Source organism: Dromiciops gliroides, chromosome 4, assembly GCF_019393635.1.
Source record: "Dromiciops gliroides isolate mDroGli1 chromosome 4, mDroGli1.pri, whole genome shotgun sequence".
In the NCBI taxonomy this organism is placed as follows: Eukaryota; Metazoa; Chordata; class Mammalia; order Microbiotheria; family Microbiotheriidae; genus Dromiciops; species Dromiciops gliroides.
In genome coordinates, this window is record NC_057864.1 from 247,006,372 (window position 1) to 247,030,314 (window position 23,943).

The 23,943-nt window shown below is 39.3% G+C and overlaps 1 protein-coding gene across 1 annotated transcript in view; it reads left to right on the plus strand.

The window, feature by feature from the left end:
• KCTD20 (potassium channel tetramerization domain containing 20) overlaps window positions 1-23,943 on the plus strand; it is a 71,154-nt gene that overhangs the window by 11,702 nt on the left and 35,509 nt on the right. The window contains 1 exon segment of the mRNA XM_043962493.1: window positions 22,195-22,403. Within this exon segment, the coding sequence (XP_043818428.1) occupies window positions 22,244-22,403 (160 nt within the window). The 5' untranslated portion in view covers window positions 22,195-22,243.

Sequence of the window (23,943 nt, forward strand, 5' to 3'; positions counted from 1 at the left end):
ACTACACGGGCCCCACTGTACTCTGACTTGGTCTTGTGTTATCAGAAGTTTTGTGCTCATTTTTGGTTACTTCGTTTTAGGGAGATATGTTAATAAAGTCACCTCAAACAAAACACTTGGTTATAGTACCTAATTCTGTACCTGTCACCGTAGCTTGGAGATGTGTGGGAGTAACAAAAAAAGCGAAAGTTTTTGACCATATGTATTTCCCACAAGAAAGGAAGCTAGGTAACTCAGTTGCATAGTGTGCTAGACCTTGAGTCAAGAAGACCTGAGTTCAAATCCAGCCTCAGACACTTACTAGCTGTGTGACCCTGGGCAAGTCACCTAACCCGTTTGCTTTAATCCACTAGAGAAAGAAATGGCAATCCATTTTAGTATCTTTGCCAAGAAAACTCTCTGGACCAGTATTGATATGCTGTGGTCCATGAAGAGTCAGACATGACCTGAACAAACCAATTTCCCTACAGGTGTGTCCACTACCATAGTACACTGTGATTCTGCTCTTTCAACATTCCTAGCACAGTATCTGACACATTGTAGGCATTTAATAAATTCAATTTTTTGTTTGTTCATTCATTCGTTCATTTCTTTCTTCCTTTCTCCCTTCTTTCCTTCTTCTTCCCTTAGAGTCTTTGTGTATTTGTGGGTGATCTCAGGTTTTATGGGAGGAATATTCACTGTCACTATTATTAATATGTCTAGGAATCTACTGTATTTCTTACAAAGGGTCTGCTTAAGGAGGGTAAGAGTGGGTTCCCACTCTTTTGAGTTTGGATCTCCATGTTTATGGAGTTTTTGGGTCAGGCATGTGTTGGACTTTTGGTCAAGAATGAAGAAGCAGTGTGCTGTCCTGAATAGAGAGCTGGCCCCTTAATCAGGAAGCCCTCAGTTCAAGTTCTGCCTTCAACTGGTGCTGGCTTTATGGCTCTAGAAAAGTTACTTAGCATCTCAGTGCTCCAAGCAGGTGACTCTCTAAGACTTTAAGTCGATCAGTCAGTAAGCATTTATCAAGCACCTACTGTGTGCTGGGCACTGTGCTAAGCACTGGGGATACAAAGAAAGGCAAAGACAATCCCTTCCCTCAAAGAGCTCAAAGTCTAATGAGGGAGGCAATATGGAAACAACTATATATAAACAAACCTTACATAGGATAAATTGGAAATAATCAACAGAAGGAAGGCACTGGAATTAAGGAGAATCAAGAAAGACTTCTTGTAGAAGGTTGGGTTTAGCTGGGACTTGAAAGAAGCCAGGAGGAAGAGATGAAGAGGGAGAAACTTCTAGGCATGGAGGGCAGCCGGTGAAAATGTCTGGAGCTGGGAGGTGGAGTGTCCTGTTTGAGAAACAGCCAGGAGGCCCAGCTGTCAGTGACTTACAGAATACCTGAAGTTGGGGTACAAGGAGTGAGAAGCCTGGAGAAGGTGGGGTGGGCTTGGGGCTCCAAACAGGATTTTATATCTGATCCTAGAGGAGATAGGGAGCCCCTGGAGTTCATGAATAGGAGGTGATATGGTCAGATCTGTACTTCAGGAAGTTGAATTTGACAGTTAAGTGAAAGAGGGACTGGAGGCAAGGAAACCACACAGTAGGCTGTTGTAGCAGGATAGGCATGAGGTGCTGAGGGTCTGCACCAGACCAGTGGCAGTGGCAGTGTCAGAAGAGGGCAGCTACAGCCCTGAATTGGCAAGAAGGAATTTCTTCACTGGGAGTACCTTTTATCAAAGAAAGCACAGGGGCAGCTAGGTGGCACAGTGGATAGAGCACCAGCCCTGGAGTCAGGAGGACCTGAGTTCAAACCTGGTCTCAGACACTTGACCCTTACTAGCTGTGTGACCCTGGGCAAGTCACTTAACCCCAATTGACTCACAAAAAAAAAAAAAGAAAAGAAAGCACAGGTCCAGGATCTATGCCCCCCCCCCCCAAATTAGACTATACTATGGCCTATGAGTTCCCTTATAATTCTCTCCTTTTATGCAATTTACACTCCAATGGATCTGTGATCTTAACAATTTAAACATACCCTCTAATACCACAAATTCCCAGTGCATCTCTGTCTTCTCATTCTCAGCAATTCTTTTTCCGGCCCATTCATAGCTCCTCCACAAAAGGATCCTCCCACTTCACAGGCCTTTTAATATTCGATGGGCACCTGTGAAGCACTTAGGCTGTCCATCTAGAGGGAGATTTGTGGCACAGTGGATAGAGTCCTAGACCTAGAGTGGGAAGACCTTGGCCCACATCCTGTCTCTGATAGTTACTAATTTTGTGACCTTGGACAAGTCACTTAATCTCTGCCTGCCACAGTTTCCTCATCTGTAAAATGAGGTAGTAAAATCTCCTAGCTCCCAGGTCTATTGTGAAGATTCAAATGAATTGGTAAAGTTCTTTAAACCTAAAGTGTTGTGTAAATGCTAGCTATTTTTATTATTTGTCCTTCCTCCCAATCATTTATATATATATGTGTGTGTGTGTGTATATGTGTGTATATATATATACACACCACAATATATAATGTTTACAAAACCTTTTCTTCACAGCTATCCTATTCTTTAGGAAGTAAGCCTATTATTATCCCCATCTAACAGATGGGATAATTGAGAACTTAAGTGGCTTGTCAGTGGTTATACAGCTAGTAAGTTTCTGAGGCAGAATTCAAGCACATTCTTTCCCATTAGACTCTGCTACTCTACATTGCCTCTTAAGGAGAAGCAAAATCTGTACTTTTGAAAATTATGCCCTTGCATTGTGGAAGAAAAGACATGCTATTCTAGAAACCTATTGTGTGACTAAAACGGCAACCTCATTCTTTTATCTTGGAGGGACTCTCTGGCCAACCATCTGCAAGAACCACAAGCAGGCTGCAAGAACTAACAGCTTTGTTAACGCAATTGATGAATGCCACAAACTGTTGAGCCTCTCATTATGGGAACCTGAGGCAAGCCTTAATGATGACCTTTTCTTGGACTTGCAGAACAGTAATACCTCCACTGATCCAGTTAAAATGCTTACATGGACCTAAACATTACCCTGCTATACATTACATAGCCAAGTACCATTTCCTGAGAAAGCCAGAACTGCTTCTAGCAAACATGTGTCCTAGCACACTAATAAATCTTTCCTCTTTTGTCTGGCTCTCCTCTCTTTCCTCTCCTCCTCTCTCCTTTCTTCCATATCTGAGGATAGAGACTCCAATTTAGCCTGAAGGTTAGATGAAAACATGGGCAGCCAACAAAGTATTCACCCCATACCCAGATGATTAAGATCTTTTCCCAACCTTTCTGCTGGCCTTGTATCCAAAACACTTCATTGGCCTCGGTCATGTTTGCAGGGGTATAACTAAGAATCGGAGGTCAGCAATGGCCAAGTGAATATTCCTTTGATTAATACAAATTAATTCCCTTAGAGGTTGCCTAAAAGATTCCCATCCTAAACAGAAGCACTATTTGTTCCCTTCGGGTGGACCAAATGAGATGAAAGACACAGAAAAAATATTGCCTCTAGCCTTAAAGATGTCCCTTGAAAAAGTTTAAGATCAAATTAAAGATCAAAATGGAGGCAGGAGAAGAAGCAGATCCAGATCAAGCCTAAACCCTAATCTGAGACTCAGATTACAAAAATTCATTGCTGAATGAGTAGGATAAACCCTTCTGCACCTCTTCTACCTCCTTCTTACTCATTCTCTATTGCCTGGACATCCCACAGAAACTTTCTTGTTTGTGATCTCCTCTTCTCCTTCAATCTCAACCTTGTCTTGCCCAGGATCACACAACTAATCTAATCTCAGGTCAGATTTGAACTCAGGTCTTCCTGACTCTAGGCCCAGTGCTCTATCTACTGTGTCATTTAGCTGTCCCAAACATATCAAAATACAAGTAAAAATGCACTATAAGACCAACAAAACTTTTCCTTTCTATTTCCTAGTATTTAATCTCAAAGCCTGGCAGAGCAGGCACCTGCACCTGTAACTGAGTCACTATTTTTGGAGTCTTGTCATTTTGTGGGGCAGATATGGAAGAACAAGGGATCTTTTGTTCTCCTTGAGCCTCACCTCCTGGGAGCTTCTGTTTCCCATAGGTTTCTGATAGTTGCGCTTCTTGACAGCCTCCACCTCCCCCCCCCCCCCCAAATTTGTGTTATCTACTACCTTGTACATACTAAACTTCTGGTCCTCTTTCTCTTGGCAACACCTGTGCTAATACTCTGGCTCAAGGTGCTGCACAATTAGGTGAGCTCTCCTCACCTCATTATTACCTTCCCTAGCAATCTTCTCACTTCCTCTTCCATTTAATAAACTTATTTCCTCTCTAAATGCAGCAACCCCCTCTGTAGAATCAAGATGGACATCCTTAGGCTGCTACACTGATTTTCAGGGCTTGAGATTGGGCCGAACAGAAATGATTGCCCCCAAATCCCTGATTGTTTGACTTATACTCGTGGCCCATCAGATGGGCCACATGTGCAAAGCAGGAATAGCATCACGACCAGTGAAAGAACAATTTGCCCAGAGATCTGTCAAATAGCTGCCTTCATCATCCAAAGTTGCATGGCTTGCAAAAAAATATCATGTGGTAAAAGGAAAAAAAAAGCTTACAGTAGCACTCACCCTAAGGAGATCTAATCTCCCATTCCATGCATTCAAAAATAGATTTCATAGCACCCTCACCCTCTCTGGGATTTAAATATATTGCCTGGTGATGGACTTTAGGTTTAGTGGATGAGTAGATAGTTACTCTACTTGGAGAGCAGACTCTACAACAGAAGCCATCCCCCTTCCGAAAAAGGCAGAAAAATATTCCCAGGTGTTGGTTTGAGTCAGATCAGGGGAGCTACTTCATTTCTTTAGATCAACCATCTAGCTAGAAAAAAATACTTGGAATCTTCCAAAATTCCATAACTCCAGAAAATCCCTAATCCTCATGGCAAGTAGAAAGAATCTATAGGGTGCAGCTAGGTGGTGCAGTGGATTAAAGCACTGGCCCTGGATTCAGGAGGACCTGAGTTTCAAATCTGGCCTTAAACACTTGACACTTACTAGCTGTGTGACCCCTGGGCAAGTCACTTAACCCCCATTGCCCACACACAAAAAAAAAGGAATCTGTACATAAAATGAGACATAGGGAAGTTATATCCCTGCCCCAGGAATGATAAAAACTTATAAAAATGTCACTAATAGGAAACTCAATCTCTCCTGTTATGAGAAAAAACTGGGCATCCCATGACAAGGGGAACTCAGGCACCAGCAACAGGGGTATTTCCACAGTAGGGGGATTCTGTTATATAGTAGGTCACTTCAATACCATATGAAAGTACAGCATTTGCTAAGCCTGCAAGAACACCAAGATGCATGAGCTGATTCATATGACCTTTCCTGTCCCATTATCCAGCCAAGGGACATAGTTATATACTAATATTTTTTGTACCACTGACAAAAGTATGTGACATCTCCCAGGTGGAAAGATCCTACTCATAACTCAAACATCCATAAACAATGAGGAGACTATGTTGGATCCATACTAGTCATATCCGCAAAGCTATATCTGGCACCCTTGACCTAGCAGACAAATAAGACTCATTCTCTGAGTTCTACACTATGAAGGATTCCAAGGAACTAAGTTCACCTTCCATTAAAACAAATCCTTCTGCTTCCTTGAATTCAAGGGGAAATCCATGTGCCCAGCCACTCTCTCATGTTTTGTCCTCATTCTTCTAAACACTATATATTGCATCTCTTAATTTACTCTTAGCCCTTTCCAAACTCCGTACCTTTTTGGTTTCAAAGCCATCTTCACTGTACTAAAACAATATGACTTTGGTACTCTCTCCTGCCCATCTGGGGACCAGAGATCAGCTACTTCTGGTTCAGACAGTAACAGCGAGTACCTTCACTCCACTCAGTGAATAAGGCTGAACCATTCCTAGGCCTAGGATCAAAAGCAGTGGAAAAGCAGGGGCAAAACATTCCAGGAAGAAGAAGAAGAACAAAACCTCTTTCTTTTTAAATTTTTTTAAACAAAACCTCTTTTTAATGCCCCCCAGGCTATTAGTAATTAATTGGTAGGTAACCAATGTCCCCCCAAATATACCAGGGCTCCCCACAACTATGGGGTATTCCTCTTCCAAATATTGCCTTCAAAGACTAGAATAGGGATTCTAAGACTTCCTATTCTCCTTGTCTAAACCAGTACCAGCTAACATTTCTCTAGTCTAATTACAATAGCTTTTCAACTATTAACTACAATAGCTGAGGCACCAGACATCACAGATTGGAACTTCCAATCTGTATCAAACTACTTAACCAGACACTCAACTATCTCAAAGGTTTGTCCACTCTCAAGGAGGCTACTTGAGTCTGGGGATCAAGGTCCAGCCTCAAGAAAGTCACAGATGCTCTTTACCAAAAACGCAACAGCCTGGCAGAGATCTACTGCTTCTTCACCATGTTTAATGTCATATTGGTTTCCCAGGTTTGTCTTCGTCAGGGGGACAGGTCAGAATTCAGGGAAGTTTCTTTCAGTTGCACAATTGCCCAGATCTCATATAATTATGCAACCATCCTGCTTGCCCGTGCCTGTCCCTTAAAATCAACTGTATTCTTGAGATGTTGGTATGTCTCTTCTCCATCCTCAAAGGAAAGCTACCTTTTTATGAATCATATTACCAGGTATCTGATGTCAGAAGCAAGTGGACTGTGGGACCTCTTGGGGGAGGGGGACATATGTAACACAGGATTTCACTGATCTCTCCAAGAGTTTCTACAATGGATAGTTGTTCTTGGACCATCTGTGCTCTCTCCCTGACACTTATAAAAATAGCAAATAATGTGGCCTGTGGCATTGAAGACCAAGGACAGAGTTTGGACTCATAGGCTAGTATGGTTCTGGATCACTGTACTGAACAAGATTATATCCTAGCTAACCAAGGCGGTATCTGTGCAATTACTAACACTTTCTGTTGCTTCTGTTGGTCAACACTTGGGATAAGTGGGGCAATTGATTTTCAGAATCTGAGAATAAAGAACCTGGCTCCCCAAAGTCAAACAGCATAACCTAAGGGATTTATTCTCAAGGCTGGACCTTTCATGGGGAGGATCTTCATTCCCTGGAGCATTTTCCCAAGTACTTTTAATGATTCTAGTAGCAAGAATTATTTTTTTTTTCTATTTTCACATGTGATCTATAAATGTCAAGATGCTGGGGTAAACATTCTCCCCATCCACCTTATGTGGTACTCCACTCTGCCCCCATCTCCAAATGAGGATGCCTGTGAATTGTGTGGTTTTCACACAATCTCTTTAAATTAAAGACCAGATCTCAACAACCCACTATAGCAGACGTTTCTCTTCACAACTCCCACCATATAATCACTTAGGGAAGTATGGAGGAAAAGACATACCATTTTAGAAATACATTTTGGCTAAAATGGCAACCTTGTTCTTTCCCCCTGGAGGGGCTTTCCAGCTAACCAAGCCTTAGGAACCAATATTCTGATTGAGCAAGCTGGAGATGCAAGAAAGCGTTGAACTTCCCATTATAGGAATCCAAGTCAAATATAGTAATTAACTTTCTTATATGGCAGAACAGTACCCCTCCAGTCTAGTTAAATGCTACAGAATGCTGCTTATGGGCTGTGGAACATAAACCTTACCCCGCTGCATAACTACATAATCAAATACCATTTCCTGAGGAAACTAGAGATGCTTCCAGGAGCCTCCTCAGCATGCTAATACATATTTTCTCTTTAGTCTGGCTCTTTAAATTATTTTATCTTCAGTTTGTGGACCCCATGGAGAATGAGATTCTCCCGAGGGACCTCCCTAGTCAAGAATTTCCCTAATCACTGCACCTAGTGGTAAGAACTCAAAAGTTGAGCCTGAAAATGGCTAATGGGCTCACCTCTCCATTACTGGCAAGTTGCTAGATACTGTAATAAACTGTAGGATTTTTGAGCAAGCAAAACTTGATTGGGGAAAGGTAACATGGTTTCTATAAGGGGGAGATCCCCATGGGGAGAAAGGCAACAAGGTTTCTGTTTTTGTCCCATTATTCTCAAAGGGAGCCAGTGGGCAATATTTAGACTTCAAAAAAGCCTTTGATAAAGTCATACAGGGAAAGCTATTTTAAAAAATGTATTATTAGAAGCTTGGGGAAAATGTTTCATCAGGGATAAAATTGGATTTAAATGCGAAAAAGAATGGTTAGAGGAAAAAAGAGAAACTTTTCTGGGGATGTCAGGGCTGGATTTACTTAAGATTTTCCCAGAATGATTTGAAGGATGGCATAGAGAAACTTGTAGGTCTGCAAATGTTGTTCAGTCTTTTCATTCATGTCTCTTTCTTTATGACTCCATTTGGATTTGGTTTTTTTTTTTTTTGACAAAGAAACTGGAGTGGTTTGCCAATTCCATCTCCATATGAGGAAACTGAGCCAAATAATGGTTAAGTGACTGGCCCAGGTTCACATAGCTAGTGAGTTCCTGAAGTCACATTCAAACTGACATCTGAACTCAGATCTTCCTGACTCCAGGCCTGGCACTCTATGCATTGCACACACCCAGCAGTCCCAGACTGCTAAAGCAAATTCTCATAAAGCTGTCGAGTAGTCAGAAAAGTTAGCAGGGGAGGTTCTGTATGAACAGATATAAAGAAAATTAACCCATGTCATGTTTCTTTAAAGATTTTCTAGAAGTTATTTTTATTAACCTATCCCTCCTGTTATCCATTTTCCCATTAAAGGATTTTTGATATCCTCAATACAAATCTATACATTCCGGTAAAAAACAAATTCCCACATTGGCCATCTCCAAAAATGTATTAGTCTCTTTCTGTAGTTGAAGTTCATCTCCTCTCTGGCAGGAGGTGAGTGGCATGTTCGACTTTCATTCTTTTGGACTCATGATTCATCATGGCATACAACAGATCAGAATCTTTCAAAGCTGTTTTTCTGTATAATGTTGTTTTCATCATATAAATTGTTCTCCTGGGGGCAGCTAGGTGGTGTAGTGGATAGAATACCGGCCCTGGATTCAGGAGGACCTGAGTTCAAGTCTGGCCTCAGACACTTGACACTTACTAGCTGTGTGACCCTGGGCAAATCACTTAACCCCAATTGCCTCAAAAAAAAAAATTGTTCTCCTAATTCTGCTCACATCACTGCATCAGTTCATAAAGATCTTCTAGTTTCCTTTGAAACTTCCAATTTTGTCATTTCTTATGGCACAATAATATTCCATTCCATTTATATCCCACAGTTTGTTTAGCTGTTCCCCAATAGGAGGACAACCCCTTAGTTTCCAGTTTTTGGCTACCATGTAAAGAAAATATTTTTGTACATATAAAAGATCCTTTCCCTTTTTTATTTCTTTGGGACCTAGTAGTGGTAGAGCTAGATCAAATGCTATGCACAAACTGGTTCATGCCCTTTCTGGGCATAGTTCCAAATTGCTTACCAAAATGTCTACAGTAATTCACAGCTTCACCAACAGTATACTAGTGTGCACAGCCCTGCCAACGTATGTCATTTTCATCCTTTGCCAGCTTTGCCAAACTGATAGGTGTGAGGTAGGACCTCAGAGTTGCATTAATTTACATCATTATTATTAGTAGTAACAGAATATTTTTTTTACTTGTTGATAGTTTTTAATATAATGGACTCAGCCATCAAGTTATGGCCCAGGTCTGGAATCCCAGGATCATTCTAGACTTGTCCTTGAAAACTGTGTGTTCCAAAAGGCTGACACAATTCAACTTGCCATCAGGAATCATCTGAAACAAAACAGTGTTATTCAACCTGATTACAAAATCCTACTCCTTGTATACCTAGAATACTGCATATAATTCTAGTTGCCATATGTTAAAACAACAACAACAAAAAAAACCCAACACTTCTAGGAAGAACTAAAAACAAAAATGTGTTTTCCATATGTAGGCAGATTGGAAGACTGAGGACTTCAATCATAAATGATGAAAGCTGAGAAAAAGAGATATGATTAAAGTGTATAAAATTCAAATTTGCATGAATGGAGGGTAAACAACTTTCTCGCGAAATTCCAGAAAACTTTTGGGGAGGTTGTTCAGGGACAAATTTCACAGAGAGCTGCAAACTTCTAAAACTGTTAAAGTAACAACAAGGTTTTACAGTTCACCTAGATGGCACAGTAGATAGAGTGCCAGGCCTGGAGTCAGGAGGACTCATCTTCCTGAGTTCAAATCCAGCCTTGGGCACTTATGTAACAGTGTGATCCTGGGCAAGTCACTTACCTCTGCTTGCCTCAGCTTCCTTATATGTCAAATAAACTGGAGAAGGAAATGGCAAACCACTCCAGTATCTTTGCCAAGAGAACCCCAAATGGGGCAGCTAGATGGCGCAGTGGATAGAGCACTGGCCCTGGATTCAGGAGGACCTGAGTTCAAATCTAGCCGCAGACCCTTGACACTTACTAGCTGTGTGACCCTGGGAAAGTCACTTAACCCCAATTGCCTCCCCCTCCCCCCAAGAAATGGGGGTCACAAAGAGTCAAGACATGACTGATACAACAAAAACCAAGGTTTTATGGGTTGATAATCTTAAAAATTAAAATTTAGGTAAATTTCTAAATCAACAAATATGTATTACATTCCTATGGAGGAATTGTGTGGCATGTTCAATAGAAAACCATTCTCAAAGCCACCAAGACATATTATAGTCCACCCTATAATACATCCTAATGTAATCCTAATACATCCTAGCTCTGGATGCCTTAGGCAATTCACTGTCAATTGCAGAAAAGGTGCTGCCTTGTGTAGGAGAAGGAGCTTCCTCACTGGGGAGTTCCTTATACCAATAAAATTACAGATCCAATCTCTTTCCTTACTTACTGTTATGCTTAGGGCTGTGGGGGTTACAAACAGTGTAAACCCCCTCTAGGAGTTTGGCTGTCTAACTGGGGAAACCCCGAACTAAACTGGTGAAAGGATTTACATAACAGTTTAGGATAAAATGGACTTTATATACATAAGGTGCTTTAATGCCAAATAGCTGCATAAAATAAGTGATAAGAAGCCTTCAAAGGAGGGAGGGATCACTTTGACCTGAGAAAATCTTATGGAAAAGACTGGATCCAAGCTGAGTCTGGGCACCAGACTTAATTTCCTTTAGGGCATCCCTAACTTGTTGAAGCAGCTCTAATGGAAGGTAAATAACTGTATGGTTCTATCCTTGATGATACAATCACAGCCTGAATACTAGACTGGCTTGACTACTTGACCATGGATCTCTTCCAATGTTCCTTTTGGGAGCTCACTAATTTACTTCTTCATTTCTTCTTCCTTTTCCTTTTTATGGCCAAGAAACACCCCCCACACACACACACTTGTGCGCCCGTGCTCTCTCTCTCGCTCTCTCTCTCCACATATATATGTGTTCTAGACATACACACATACATGTACATACACACATATGTGTGTATATATATAGATAGATAGACAGACAGATAGACAGACAGATAGATAGATAGATAGATAGATAGATAGATAGATAGATAGATAGATAGATAGATAGATAGATAGATGGATGGATGGATGGATGGATGGATGGATGGATGGATGGATGGATGGATGGATGGATGGGTAGTTTCCCCACCTGCCTTCCCTGTCCAGGAGCATTTATCAAATACTTTGCTATGCACCAGGCATTGTCCTCAGGCTGGGGAAATGAAAAAAAAAAAAAGGCCCCTGCCCTCAGTGAGCTTAGACTGTAATGGGGGAAGCAACACACAGACAACTATGTATGTATAAGATGTGTATAGAGCATCAGACTGAGAAACATGAAGGCCCAAGTTCAAATTTGGCATTAGATAAACTGGGAATAATAGCATCTACCTCACTAGGTTGTTTTGTAGGGTTGGCGAGATAACATGTGTAGCAGCACTTTGCAAATCTTAAAGTGTTATGTAAATGGTGGCTGTTATTCTTTAAATGGAGTAGGGGGAAGGGTATCTTGGAGGGGATGGCACTAGCAGCTAGATAGGCTGAGAAAGGTCCTACACAAGGTGAGATTTCAACTGACAGGGAAGCCAGAATGTGAAGGTGAGAAAGGAGACCATAAAACCTCAAGAGTTGGAAGGCACCTCTAATTCAACTCATGTGTGAAAGCTACAAAGCTTTCAGTCTCTTTGCTAACTAAAATTATTCTTTGGTTTTTAGAAATTATTATTTTTATTTTTCTCATTTATATGTAAAAACAATTTTTAACATCCATTAAAAAATTTTTTGAGTTCCAAATGCTCTTCCTTTCTTCCTCCCCTTCCACTCCTTGAGAAAGCAAGAAATTTGCTAGAGATTATACATATACAGTCATGCAAAACATGTTTCTATATTAGTCATGTCACAAAAGAAAACAGACAACAAAAAAGAAAAAGAAAGTATACTTTGATTCGCATTTAGACTCCGTCAATTCTTTCTCTGGAGGTGGATGGCATTTTTCATCATAAGTTCTTTGGAACTGTCTTAGATCACTGTATTACTGAGAATGGCTGTCATTCACAATTGATCGTCATACAATATTACATACAGTTACTACATATAGTTTCTTCCTGATTCTGCTCATTTCACTTGTATCAGTTCATATAAGTCTTCCCAGGTTTTTTTGAAAGCATCCTATTCATATTTTCTTATAGCACAATAGTATCCCCTATGATTGTTCTTTACAACATTAACACTATATAGAAAGTTTAGTGAGTTTGCTGAGTGAGTAATATAAATGCTGCTCCCTTGGTCAGATGCACTTATGATTCTTTTCTACCTATCCATCTAGAATATTTGGATGCGTCAGAAAAAAAGGATATTCAATTAAATTTGTTTCTAGTTTGGCCAGCTTAAAAATGGCCTGTTTTCTTCAATCATGGCCATTTCAGGGAAATAAAATGCGAGAAGGAAAAAACATGGATTTTGATTTCTACAGGTTATTTATGTTTCATACTAGAGATAATTGTACTCTCAGAAGGAATTATTTAGTATTTTTTAGACATGCAGTAAATATATGCACACATACAGGTATAAAGGTAAGTGTACATATATGTATATATGTGTACATGCATGTGTTTATATGTATATATGTTTGAATGTGAGTATATATTATATATACATGTATACATGTGTGTGTATATAAAATGTATGAGTATGAACAATAAGAATTAAAGATTTACAGCATATAGCTTCCCTTCATGCATTCTACAATCCAGTCAGACTGGACTATTTACTGTTATTGTATCTCTCCTGTCCTCTTTCACCTCTATGCTTTTACACACACACACACACACACACACACACCCTCTATGTTTGATTCTCTCTTATTTCCTCTTTCTTCTACACCCCCATGTGTTCGTTTTCTATGTTTAAATAAATTTATATTGATATCTTTTACCCCTTTATATTCCTCTTCTTTCTCCTTCTAGCAAATTATCTCATAAACAAATAAAAGAAAAAGAGGAAGAAAAAAATAAGCAAAATCAATGTCCCCCTTCCCCCAAATCTGAAAACATGCAGTGTTCCACACCCATGGACCTCCCATATCTATAAGGGAGTGAGCAGAAGTGTCTTCTTATGTATTTTCTTCAGGGCCATACTTGTCTTTGTAATTCACTTTTCATTGTTTTGTGGTTATTTCCATTTCCATTGTTGTACTCCTGTCTGTTGCTTTCTTGGCTCTGCTTCACTGTATAAATTCATTTAAATTTTTTCCCAGCTTTTTTGTATTTATCATGTTTGTCATTTCTTTTTTTTTTTTTTTTTAGTGAGGCAATTGGGGTTAAGTGACTTGCCCAGGGTCACACAGCTAGTAAGTCTTAAGTGTCTGAGGCTGGATTTGAACTCAGGTACTCCTGACTCCAGGGCCGGTGCTCTATCCACTGCGCCATCTAGCTGCCCCATGTTTGTCATTTCTTACAGCACAGTAAAGTTCCATTACATTCATGTACCATAATTTGGTTATCCATTCCCCAATAATGGGCATCTACTTTGTTTCTAGTTCTTTGCTACCACAAAAAGTGTAGCTATGCATATTTTGATCAATCAATTACCTCCTTGGGATATGGGTCTAATAGTGGAATCTCTAGGTAAAAAGAATTAGATATTCACATAATTCCAAATTGTTTTCCAAAATGATTGTATTGTTTCACAGCTGTATCAATGTGTGCCTGTTTTCCCATTATCCTTCCAACATCAACTATTTCCATCTTTTGGCATCTTTGCCAATTTGCTGGATATGAGGTGAAATCTTGGGGCTACTTGCATTTATCATTTATTAGTGATTTGGATTATTCTTTTATTTGATTGTTATAGTCTGCAATTCTTTTGAGAACTGTTCATATCCTTTGACAACTTATCTAGTGGGGAGTGGCTTTTAGTTGTGTGTGTGTGTGTGTGTGTGTGTGTGTGTGTGTGTATTAGTTGCCTATATGATTGGATACTTATCTGAGAAATTTGGTAAAAGATTTTCCCATTCAACTGAGAAATTCTATTCTACTAGATGCATGAATTTTGTTTCTACCAAAGCTTTTCAATTTTGTATAATAAAAATGATCTATTTAATAATGTTGCAATTTCCTCTGTCCTTTATTTACTTAAGAATATGTTTCTGCTGTGAAAGGTATATAATCTCCTTGTCTTTTAATTTTTTTTCTGGCTTAATCTTTAATATTCAGGTAACATATGCACTTTATCTCTACCTTTCCTTTGAGTCACATCTTAGGTACACTGTACCCTATGAAATCTTATCTGATCTTTTTCTTTCTCTTCTTCTTTTCTTTTCCCAACCCACCCTGCCCAAGTTAGAAGTGATTTCTCTCTCCTTGAATCTCATACTGCTCTCATAGCTCTCTGCTCTTTGGGAATCCTACCTCATAGTATAGTTATTTGTTTACAGGCCTTATACTTCCCCATTAGATTGTAAACTCTGTAGAGATAAAGATTGAGTCTTTTTTGCATATTTGCATATTTTTATCTCCAATACTTAACCTAGTGCATTGCACAGAGTAGGTGCATCTGTTTATAAATGTTTATTGGAACATTCATAAATATTTATTGAATTGAATTTCAGAGGCCTGTAGCCTCCTGTGGCTACACAAAAGTAGATTTTATTGTTGCCTTTAAGGAATGGAAAATCTAGTTCAGACATAGAAATACCTCACATGAATCACAAGAGGACAGCTGAGACAGCTATAATATGGTAGTAACAATGGAAAGCTTAGAACAGCAAAGAGATGGGTTGGGGAGAGAGTAGGAGTCTATGGTTTGTATTGAACAAGTGGAGGATGGGGATGGGGGAAATAACGTCTTTGATGATGCAAAGACCGTTGCCATGGAGAACAATGAAGACAGCTGGAGCTGGGAGCTGAAGGAACTGGAAGGTGGGGCTGACTGCAAGTGGTTGGGCATAAAAATCTCTACAAATTGAGACAACACTTGGTCTAGCTCAGCATTTTGTAACTTGCCTGGTGAGGACACTAAACCTTAGATCTTGCTTTGTTGTTGTTTAGTCATGTCTGACTCTTCATGACCCCATTTAGGGTTTTTCTTGGCAGAGATATTGGAGTGGTCTGCCATTTCCTTCTCTAGCTTATTTTACAGATGAGGAAACTGAGGCAAACAAGGTTAAGTGACTTGCCCAGGGTCACACAAATAGTAAGTGTCTGAGGCCAGATTTGAACTCAGGAAGATGAGTCTTCCTGACTCCAGGCCTGGAGTCACTGTGCCACCTAGCTGCCCTCAGATTGCATCTAGTTACCAAATGCCCACCCTGTGGACCTTGTGCTTTAGAAACCCCCTTTCAGCTCTGCCCCTTTTAGCTACATGACCCATCAACTAACTTAATCTTGGTTTTCTTCACAATTCTGACCCCTACCTACTTATAGCTCAAACACAGTGCCTCACCCTCCTGCTTGCTGCCAAAATTGCAGAGGGTTGGACCTGGGATGGGAGTACAGAATTGAGGGGGATGGGAGACAAAGTAAGGAATTATGTAAAAAGATGTCTGAGGGAGACTTAAATTGAGAGGGCATTTGAATGAAGATCCCTTTAGTTCCTGTCTGTTTTACAATCTTTTCTGTAGAGTCAAGACTAGTGATTGAAGTTACTCTAGGTTCAATTACTTTTTTGTTTTGTTTTGTTTTGTGTTTTTTTGGTTTTTGTTTTTGTTTTTTTAGTGAGGCAATTGGGGTTAAGTGACTTGCCCAGGGTCACACAGCTAGTAAGTGTTAAGTGTCTGAGGCTGGATTTGAACTCAGGTCCTCCTGATTCCAGGGCCGGTGTTTTACCCTCTGCGCCACCTAGCTGCCCCAGTTCAATTGCTTTTTAGTAATTTTTTAAATCTCCATTTATTTTTCTCTTGGTTCCATTTTATTTGTTTTGCATCACTTCATACAAGTCTTCCCATGTTTCTCTGGATTCCACGTTTATCATTTTTTCTCATGGTGTGATAATTTTCCATTACATTCATATGCAATGGTTTATTCTGCCATTGCCTGATCAATGAGCATACACATCATTTTAGCTTCCTTCCTCCCTCCTTCTCTTGCTTCCTCTCTTGCTCCCTCCCTTCCATCCTTCCTTCCTTCCTTCCTTCCTTCCTTCCTTCCTTCCTTCCTTCCTTCCTTCCTTCCTTCCTTCCTTCCTTCCTTCCTTCCTTCCTTTTTTCTACCCTCCCTCCATCCCTCCCTTCCTTTCTTTCCTTCTGTCTGCCACAGAAGATTAAAGCTGAAAGGGAGTTCAGAGGTCATCTAGTCCAATACCTTCATGTTACAGTTTAGGAAACTGGGCTCTAGGTTAAGTGACTTGTTCAAGGTCATACGGGTACAAAGCATCAGAGGTAGGGTTTGAATCTAGGTTTTTCTTACCTCAGAGCCCGTGTTCTTTTCACTGTACCACATTTCTGCTACTAATGTTTCAGTATATATGGGACTTTGCTGTTATTGACTGCCTTGCCCAGCATAAAGGTCACTGGGTAAACAATATAGTGACTTGTATAATTCCAAATTGTTTTCTAGGATGATGGGACAAATTCATGGTCCTGCTAATTGTGTATTAATGTGCCTGCTTTCCCATAGGTCTCCCAATATTGACTGTTTCTGCCGTTTACCATTTTTGCCAATTTGATGGATGTTAGATGAAGCTTCAGGGTTGTTTTAATTTCCTCCCGGAGAAGCCTCTCTCCTTCCTCAGCTGTTTTGCCATTTCTAATCAGGACATAATTCATACAGGTTTCAACAGTACCTTACTAGCTGTGTGACTGTAGGCAGGTTGCATAAGCTCTGTCTGCCTGTTTTCTTATTTAGCCAGTCCTACCTCTCAGGGTTGTTGCAATGTTAAAATGAAATGTTTCTAAAGAGCTTTGTAAACCTTGAAATACTATATAAATACTAGTTATTAATAATATTATTATTAGCAATAATAATAGTAATCACTCTCCTTGGTTTGTCAGCTCTCTGGTCAAGGCTGACATGAGACATAATGTAGTTGTGTGATGGATATAGATAATTTAACCCACTGTTACACTAAAAAAACCCCAAACCCTTTTCTTGTTCATGTGTTAGAGGTAAAGTAAAATGTACTTTCAGTCACATCTCATCATTTAAATTCCAGAATGTGCTTTCAGGATTCCTGCTTTGGTGTAGTCTAATAGATGGTCATCGGTAACTGACCAAGAACTTGGTCATTTTTCCTTTGTATTAAGGACCTTCTTCCTAAGTCATATATCTACCATGTGCAAAGTTTCTAATAATTATTTAATAATCATATATCAAGCATTGATCATATAGCACTTCATTATTTTGGACTCCACTAATTTGGAATTTATAATAATGCAGAGATGTTAGGGGTGGGCCTGATTATGATGATTGGAAAGGTCTTCAGAGGAAGTTGGAGAGGCCCTGACTCCAGGTGGGTGGGATGTTTTATGCCTTTAGGTGATCAAGAAGTCACTTCCGTACAGCCAGAGGCTACAAGAAATCTGCCTCAAGGGAAGCAGGGGCCAATCAGGTCCCAAGAGATGGCTCTTTTGCCTTTTTTTTTTTTTAATAAACATTTTTATTTATAGTTTTGGGTTCCAATTTTTATCCCTCTTTCCCTCCCTCCCCTCCTTCCTCCCTGAGGCAGCAAACATCAGATATGTGTTATACATGTATGATTATGTAAAACATTACCATATTTGTCATTTTGTACAAGAAAACTTGAATAAAAGAATGAAAGAAAGTTAAAAATAGCATGTTTCAGTCTGTGTTCCAGCAATATCAGTTCCTTCTTTGGAGGTGGATAGTATGTGTCATCAGTAGTCCTTTGGGATTGTTTTGGATCTTTGTATTGTTGAGAATAGTCAAGTCATTCACAGTTCTTCATCAAACAATATTGCTTTCTCTGGGGCTCTTTTGCCTTTTAAGGAAAACTAATCCTTGGAAGGAGAAAGGAGGCCACAGGCAGCATGTGGCATGGGTAGTGTGGGCCAAGACTAGCCTTGTACTCTGTCCTGATCATAAATGGTAAGATAGACAAAGTCCTTCCTGGTAAGGAGGTCCCTGGGAGTTGTTACGGGGGAGGAGCTGAAAAGAACCTGAGAAAAGTCCAGGGGGTGGAGGGAGTTTCTGAGGTAGCACTCTCACTCTTTAGCCGCGGTAGGAGTCAGAATTGAAAGATTTCAGGGTGTGAGAAAGTTCAGATTCCTGCATGAAGGGGCAACTCAGCCACATAACTGGGAACAATTCTTGTTTCCCAGAACTAGACAAAAGCATTTATGACTTCTTTTGGAATTGAAGGCTTTGAATAGCTCACTTGAGTGGGGCATTTGCTCTTTTACTGCATCACCCGACCCCTTACATAACTGCAATTATATTGCTCTATCTCCCAGTCTATCAATCTCCGATTCTATCAATCGACAAACATTTATTAAGCATTGTTATGTGTTAAGTTCAGGCAGCTAGGTGGCAACATGGATAGAATGTGGATCTTGGAGTCAGGAAGATTCAAATCTGGCCTCACATACTTACTGGCTGTGTGACCCTGAGCAAGTCACTTATCCCTGTTTGCCTCAGTTTCCTCATCTGGAAAATGAGCTGGAGAAGGAAATGGCAAACAACTCCAGTATCTTTCCCAAGAAAATCCCACACAATTGAAACAGCTGAACAACAAAATGTATCAGTCCCTGTGGGGAAGGGAAGGGAATAAAACATTTATTAAGTATTTGCCATTGCTAGGTACTATGCTAAGTGCTTTACAAATATCTCAGTTCATCTTCTCTGCATTATAAAAAAAAAGGACTTGCTAACAGAGTTAGTAATATGAGCACATCTTTTTTTCAGGAGAATATTTAAAATTACTCTTGGCAAGTGTTTTCAAGTACCCTTAAAAATACTTCTTGTTCCATTTTTAGCCCGAGGAATTTTTAACTTTTAAACTTTAGTAATTCGAGTCATAAATGGTTTAGGGAAAACATCTTTATTTTTTCATTTATTTCTTGTAGCCCTAACCTTCTATTTTCAGACCAGAATTAAGCCTGTTTTGAGAGAATAGCAAAAGCCTAATAAATGATACTAGTGAGGTTTAGCTATTAAATTTTTAAAAACAAATTTATTTAAAGATAATTGTGAGGCATGCAAGCTTTGAGGAATTGGGAAATTTGAACTTGAAGTACTGATCATGGAGTAATGTAATCTGAATTCAAATATCTACTATGCCACTTTCTACCAATATGATATTAGGCGTCCCTTAATCTCTCTGATTCTCAGCTCCCCAACCTTTAAGGTGATATTGGCTCAGCATATGAGTAATCGATAGTTTTTACCATCTGACTTTGTGTGAAAAGTGTTTTGTAATTGTGTTCATGTATAGCCTGGGTTTATCTTGGTGGGTAGATTCCCAAGTATTTTCTTACTTTTAAGATGAAGGATATTAGATGAAATCACTTTTAGGCCCCTTCTAGCTTTAGATATATGATCCTGTGTCCTTTTCTCTTTCTCTTTCTCTTTTCACCCTTTCCAGACAACACTTCCCTATTGACTAATGATGTCTGGAATTGAAAACTAGGACAAGACATTTGTGTATTTTGGAAAAGTTCTTATATTTGAAAATTTTACTATCTATTGGGGGAAGCAGGAAGGGGAGAAAGGGTGGAAACAAGCCCTCACTGTAACACATTCAACCTAATAACATAAATTCCTAACTTCCATGGAGAGGAGAATTTTCCAGCATTAAAGATGTTCATTTATAAAATTTAATGTTAAGGGGCAGCTAGGTGGTGCAGTGGATAAAGCACCAGCCCTGGATTCAGGAGGACCTGAGTTCAAATCCAGTCTCAGACACTTGACACTTACTAGCTGTGTGACCCTGGGCAAGTCACTTAACCCCCATTGCCCTGCCCCCCACCAAAAAAGTTCCCTTCACTGTGTCCTATATTTTTTTGTGTCTTAAATGGCTTCCTTCCTTGCCTGCCTTTAGCCTTAGTTTTGCTAAAGTATCACAAGAACCCTTGTATACCTTGATCTCACATTAGGAGCAGAGACATTAATCTCCACTTGTGCAATGCTTTGTATTTGTATGTACTCAACAAAGGAAGGGAGTACTTTGGGGAGCATGGCACATTAAGCCCTGTGAAAGTATGACACACAAATTTGCAAAGCTTTCCTTAATTTTACTCAATATTTCCAAAATAGGGCTCATCATTCCCCCCCCCTCCAAGCTCCATCTCTTTTTTTTCTTTGTCTTTCTATCTCCTGTGCTTAGTACAATACCTGTCATATAATAGGTACAGATAGATGTTTGTTAAATTTGTATCCTAGTGTGAATGAGTTTTCCAGATTATTCTCTTAGTGCAAGTTTTGTTAGGGAGGAGATAGAAAAAGAGAGCTGAATTTCTTGGAAACCTGATTAGGATGGAGTGAAGACATTCAGAAAAAGAACTATGGAGTCTGAATGCAGATTGAAACATTATTTTCACTTTTGTTGTTACTTTTTTGTTATTGTTCTTGTTTATCCTTTCCTGTGTTTTTTCTTTTTTTTGTTGTTTCTTCTCTTACAACATGATTAATGTGGAAATGTGTTTAACATGATTGTAATGTATAACCTACATCAAATTGCTAGCTGTCCTTAAGGAGGGGAGGGAAAAAAGTTTGGAACTCAAAAAAAGTATCTTTTCATGTAATTGGAAAAATAATTAAAAATTTTTAAAAGGATGGAGTAAAGGGAAGTTGCAGAGGAAGGGAAAAGAGCAGAAAGGGAAATTGAGACCTCCCCCGCCCCCCATGATAAACTATTCCACAATTTTGCTAAGGGCTTCACCATTAACATTTTTAAAAAAAATTTCCTACCTGCATTATATTTGCAACTTTTCAAATTTTCCAGTGCTTATAGGTGACAAATGCTCTTCAAGTTTGTCAGGTTTTTTTTCACAGAATAATTGAATGCTGATATATATCACACATGTATGTATATATCCACACATCAGAATATACATGCATGTCACACACATACAGACATATATTATGTATATACATACATACACATATAGTTTTACAATGACCTGAAATATCTGGATGAAAAAAAAATACTGTATTGAAAAAAAAATTGCCCTAGTGCTTTCAACTAGTTTAAATACCATATTGTGTCAGTATGCAGCCATTTGGATTACTTGTGTAAAAACTGTTTATAAAGGTGATAAACATAGTAATAACAATAGCACTTTAAGGTTTACAATTACAAATGCTATCTCATTTCATCCACAACTCTGGGAGTATTGGTGCTATTGTGGGTGTCTTTATTAGCCCCATTTTACAGATATGGAAACTGAGGCTAAGAGACTTGGCCAAGGCCACACAGCAAGTATCTGAGACAGGATTTGAACTAAGGTCTTCCTGACTCCAGAGTCCAGTTCTCGGTCCACTGAGCCACCTATGTACTAGGAAGAGAGTGGATTTACTGGTCATATTGGTACAGACACAGCTCTTTCCTCATGTGTAAATTAGTACACATCCCTAATCACTTCCTACTGGGTGGTATGAAGCCAATGGACACCAACCGCATTGCTCTAATAATAAATGGTCACTGAAATATCAAGTCAATGGGAGATATTGTTACTGTGTAAACATGAATATTTAGGTACCTGAGGCCAAACTTCATGTACCATGAGAAATGATGAAACATATGAGTTCTAAATCATTCAATCTCCTGTCTTCTAGGATTTTTTTTTCCTGGTCAAGTGGAAAACTCAAGTTACAGAGTCCAAGGATGAATATTCATCGGGCCAGTGAAGGCGACAGGTCAATACGCCAGGAATCTAGCTACTTAGTGGAAAATATCCCAGGTTCATCCCAAGAAAAAGAAGAAAATTGCCTGACATCATCATGCTTGCAAAACCCTAACCTTCCCCCATGTTCCAGGAATGATGGTATGGTAACAAAGTCAATTATCTTGGTTTGGGGGATTCTCTGAAAACTGGACAGGCAGTGGATGTGGTGTCAAGAAGGTTATCTTAAGCTGTAGTCTTGCTTGCTTGCAAGAGTACAGAATTAGGGCAATTCTCCAAAAAGTTTTGTCCAAACAAATACCTTTTCCCTGAAAGGTACAATTAGCTGAGGCACAAGCGACTTTCTCCCCCTACTTGTTTTAGGCATTCCTTTGTTCCAATTCTATGCTTCATCATATTTATGTAAACTTGGGCCCAGACAACAGAAAGAATTCTGTAACCTATTTTCTAAAGTTAGTGTACCTCTAAGAAAGATTAGGTGTGGGGATTATATTAGGGCTCATCAGAAGGAAAGGCTTGGCCTGTGGGCTTATCCAGGCCTGTTTACCTGTTTACCTAATCAGTATTACCTATCCTACCAGGTCTGAAGGCCAGAAGAGATCAAAGTAATTATTATAGTAGTCTTTAGCTCTTAAGCATGGAACCAGTTTATATTGATTTTAATACTGGGGGTCAAGGGTATAGTCTCAAATTTTATAAAGTTTGAGTTTAGTAATCTGTACCTCTATTTTACGTGTGAAAATAGATCTTTTGAAATGATTAGTTAGTAAATTTTTTTTTTTACAACATTTGGCTGAGTTTGTACAATTCACCCAGTTATTTTTGGGTACAAATGAGTGGTCTCAACCTAAAGAAATTAGAATTCATAGGAAAGGAATTCCTAATGTGAGAATTAAAAATAAGAGAGATATAGTATCTGGGTAATTTAATCATTTTATTAATAAGGCTAGTGGGTTATTAATAAAATGAAGTCTATAGCTGTCTCTCTCAGACCAAAGACCCCTAATAGTGGTGGGGTCACAGTACCCTTCAAAGAAGAGGTGTTCTTGAGTGATATCAAATCATTTCTGATTGGTCGATTTAATTTAGAGGTAGGCTGTATTAAAATGAAGGGCTGGGAGCAGCTATGTGGAGCAGAGGATGAAGCACAGGCCCTGGATTCAGGAGGACCTGAGTTCAAATCTGGCCTCAAGACACTTGACACTTACTAGCTGTGTGACCCTGGGTAAGTCACTTAACCCTCATTGCCCTGAAAAAAAAGAAAAAAAGAAAAATTTTTTTTTTTTAAAATGAAGGGCTGATAGCAGACCACTCCTCAACGTAGGGTTAAATATTAATCTTCACCCCAGATCAAATTTTTATTGCCCTAACAAGAATTTAGAAGGGTCCTTCTTTTCTTATGAAGATTCCTAAAAGTTTATATCTGTGACCAGGGACCAAGGAGAATATCTTATCTTATAGATTTATATAGCCCTGACCAGGACCAAGGAGAGTTTACTTTATTTTATCAAGAAGGACTTTGGAATGGAGGGAAGTCAGGATTATATCTCCAAGACATTTATTACAAAAATCATTTCTCACACTAGGTATGTTTTTTGTCTAGACACAACTTCCTTTTATTCTAAGATATATGGGGAAAGACTCATTCATTTACTTATTTAACATTCAATGAACATTTATT